Below are 3,705 nucleotides of genomic sequence, written 5' to 3'. Positions count from 1 at the left end.
CATATAAAGGTGGCCTATAATGCAAATATCATGTTAATAAGGTGTTTAACCCCGGGTGTGTGTCAGCAGTGTGTGAATATCTCCAGCCTCTCATGATGAACAGGAATTAATTGTGTTTGATATAATCAGACTTGAAGAAGGAAACTCTTTGATTGACATTCTCCCTTTGTCCCCGCCCACACGTCTCCATCTCATTAGCATAAACAGCAGCCCTGAGTGAGAAGCAGCCGTCTGTCCATTAGCCATTAGAGTGTTTGAGCTGCTGAAGATAATGTCAGTATAGACTAAGAGGATTATAGATGTGGAGTTTTAGATGAAGCAGAGACAGGAGCGACATAGACTGACAGAAGACTGAAGCACACACACACACACTGAAGCACACATGCACACCTGAGCAGCACTCACAACACACACACTGCTGCTTTACATCTGTCACTATGCTGATATACAGCTGTCTTTAGCTCCGCCCTCTCATCAATCAAAATATTATGTCTATATGTAGGGTTGCAGTGGACTGATGCTGACTCATAGTGCAGATGTGAATGAGTGTTGGGCTCGTGGTGTGTGTGTGTGTGTGTGTGGATCTCACCCGTGCGGATGCTCTCCTCCAGTTTGGGCTCATGGTGTGTGTCCAGCAGGGACTGATAGTATCCCGGGTTTCTGTCCATCTGCTCCTGCGCTCCACTGCACACCATCCACACCAGCGGCCGGTGCTCATTCGGGACACCCTTCCTCACGTACCGCTTCACTGCAGACACACACACACACACACACACACACACACACACACACACACACACACACATATATATATATATATATACGCACACACAAATACACATGTGCAAACGCATACACAAACATGTGCACATGCATACACAAACACACACATGCATAAACACAAATGCACACACATGTACATATTCACACACACACAAAAATGCAAACATACATATACATGGTCACATTCATACACACATGCATATACACATGAACACACACGCATACACACACACACACACACACACACACACACACACACACACACACACACACACACACACACACACACACGCATACATAGATACATAAATGCACACACACACACACACACACACACAGTGGGTCAGATCTGAATGATGATGATGCTGTCATTTTATTAGACTGATCTACACACACACACACACACACACACACACACACACACGCACCCTTCAGGTTTCGGTCAACGCGGCGGCGCCCCTGCAGCAGTTTGGCCCATCTGATGGAGCGGCGGGTCAGGACCGCCAGATACTCCGACATCAGCTGCTCGTGCGCCTCGTAGTCGAAATCATCGGAGCGCTGGAAGCCGTACGGGTCCACACTGCAACACACACACACACACACACACACACACACACACACGTGATCCACCACATACTCAACATCAGGTGTGTGTCCAGCTGAGGTCAGGTGACACACTCACAGCAGCTCGTCCAGCACAGGTTAACCAGAACAACACAAGAGCTGTGTGTGTGTGTGTGTGTGTGTGTGTGTGTGGGTGTGTGTGTGTGTGTGTGTGTGTGTGTGTAATTCTAGGTAAACCTGCTTTTCAAGATGGAAAAGTGTTTCAAAATTAGGAAAATGTGCTTAATTAGCTGTATAAAACTGTAGTGTACTCAGTCTAGTGTACTCAGTCTAGTGTACTCAGTCTAGTGTACTCAGTCTAGTGTACTCAGTCTAGTGTACTCAGTCTAGTGTGTACCTGTTTGCTCTCTCCCTGGTGGTGCTGTAGCCTACTGTATTCTGTGTAGTGTGTGCCTGTGTGCTCTTTTGTCTGGCAGTGCTGTAGTGTAGTGTACTCTGTGTAGTGTACTCAGTGTTGTGTAGGCTAGTAGTGTGTACCTGTGTAGTGTTTACCTGTTTGCTCTCTACCTGGCGGTGTTGTAGCCTAGTGTACTCAGTGTGGTGTACTCAGTGTAGTGTGTACCTGTGTGCTCTCTCTCCCTGGTCATCCTGTAGTGTAGTGTACTCAGTGTAGTGTGTACCTGTGTAGTGTTTACCTGTTTGCTCTCTACCTGGCGGTGTTGTAGCCTAGTGTACTCAGTGTGGTGTACTCAGTGTAGTGTGTACCTGTGTGCTCTCTCTCCCTGGTCATCCTGTAGTGTAGTGTACTCAGTGTAGTGTGTACCTGTGTAGTGTTTACCTGTTTGCTCTCTACCTGGCGGTGTTGTAGCCTAGTGTACTCAGTGTGGTGTACTCAGTGTAGTGTGTACCTGTTTGCTCTCTCTCTGGTGGTGCTGTAGTCTAGTGTACTCTGTGTAGTGTGTACTCGTGAGCTCTTTTCTCTGGCAGTGTTGTAGTGTAGTGTACTCTGTGTAGTGTAATCTGTGTAGTTTAGGCTACTCTGTGTAGTGAGTACCTGTTTGCTCTCTCTCTGGTAGGGCTGTAAGTGACGTGTAGTGTACTCTGTGTAGTGTGCACTTGTGTGCTCTCTCTCTCTGGTGGTCCTGTAGTATAGTGTACTCAGTGTAGTGTACTCAGTGTAGTGTGAAACTGTTTGCTCTCTCTCTCTTTGGCGGTGGTGTGGTGTGGTGTAGTGTAGTGTACTCTATGTAGTGTGTACTTGTGCTCTCTCTCTCTCTCTCTCTGCCAGTGGTGTGTAGTGTACTCTATGTAGTGTACTCTGTGTAGTGTGTACCTGTTTGCTCTCTCTTTGGTGGTGCTGTAGTATAGTGTACTCGGTGTAGTGTAGTGTGTACCTGTTTGCTCTCTCTCTCTGGCAGTGGTGTGTAGTGTACTCTATGTAGTGTACTCTCTGTAGTGTGTACCTGTTTGCTCTCTCTCTCTGGCAGTGGTGTGTAGTGTACTCTATGTAGTGTACTCTCTGTAGTGTGTACCTGTTTGCTTTCTTTGGTGGTCCTGTAGTATAGTTTACTCGGTGTAGTGTAGTGTATACCTGTGTGCTCTCTCTCTGGCAGTGGTGTGTAGTGTACTCTATGTAGTGTGTACCTGTGTCCTCTCTCTCTCTCTGGTGGTCCTGTAGTATAGTGTACTCAGTGTAGTTTAGTGTTTCTCTCTCTCTCTCTCTCTCTCTCTCTCTCTGGCAGTGGTGTGTAGTGTACTCTCTGTAGTGTACTCTCTGTAGTGTGTACCTGTTTGCTCTCTCTCTGGCGGTGCTCGGCTGGTTGATGCGGTGTTGCGGCTGGCCGGTTCTCCCGGTGCGGTCGCGCTCCTCCATGTTCAGTCCTCCGGGCTCCGGGTCTCCTCCATTCACCGCTCATGGACGCCGCTGAGCAGACAAACTTTTCCCGCACACACCGCCACAGTAATGGCTCCGCTTTTCCCGCGGGACAGACAGCCGAACAACCTGCCGCTCCGGTAAAGGCACCGGTAACATCCAGCGCGCGCTCGACAACTCGCGAACTTCAGCGCGCGCGCATCATCCGCAACCGACAACAACACGCGCGATTAATTTCTCCAGAGAGCTCAAGGGCACACGTCAATCAAGCCGAGGGGCGGGACTCTGCGCTGGAAGACCCGCCTCTCACACGCAGTCTCTCGCGTCAGTCAAAAAAGGGGGCGGGTCTCTTCATCACGCTATGTGTTTAGGAGAATTGAAGACTCCAGTCTGAGCCTGTCTTTAATGAGACACACACTCAGTCTGGAGGTACTCTTGTAAGAACAGGTTTGATCAAATGAATCAGAAGAGGTTATGTAAATACT

The 3,705-nt window shown here is 48.5% G+C and overlaps 1 protein-coding gene across 2 annotated transcripts in view; it reads right to left on the bottom strand.

Annotated features, from left to right (window-relative positions):
• grtp1a (growth hormone regulated TBC protein 1a) overlaps positions 1–3,490 on the bottom strand; it is an 8,695-nt gene extending 5,205 nt beyond the window's left edge. Inside the window, exons 1-3 of one of the 2 annotated variants that reach the window (XM_056464168.1) lie at positions 3,135–3,490; positions 1,212–1,363; positions 590–748 (exon numbers count right to left, since the gene is read on the bottom strand). In XM_056464168.1, coding sequence (XP_056320143.1) covers positions 590–748; positions 1,212–1,363; positions 3,135–3,220 — 397 coding nt within the window. In that variant the 5' untranslated portion in view covers positions 3,221–3,490. Of the gene's footprint in view, positions 1–589; positions 749–1,211; positions 1,364–2,255; positions 2,269–3,134 lie in introns of those variants that run through there. The other variant, XM_056464176.1, reaches the window with a different exon arrangement.
• Positions 3,491–3,705: the final 215 nt, after the last annotated feature.

Source organism: Danio aesculapii, chromosome 1, assembly GCF_903798145.1.
Source record: "Danio aesculapii chromosome 1, fDanAes4.1, whole genome shotgun sequence".
In the NCBI taxonomy this organism is placed as follows: Eukaryota; Metazoa; Chordata; class Actinopteri; order Cypriniformes; family Danionidae; genus Danio; species Danio aesculapii.
Note: the sequence above shows the minus strand (reverse complement) of the source record. Positions and strands in the feature narration are given on the sequence as shown.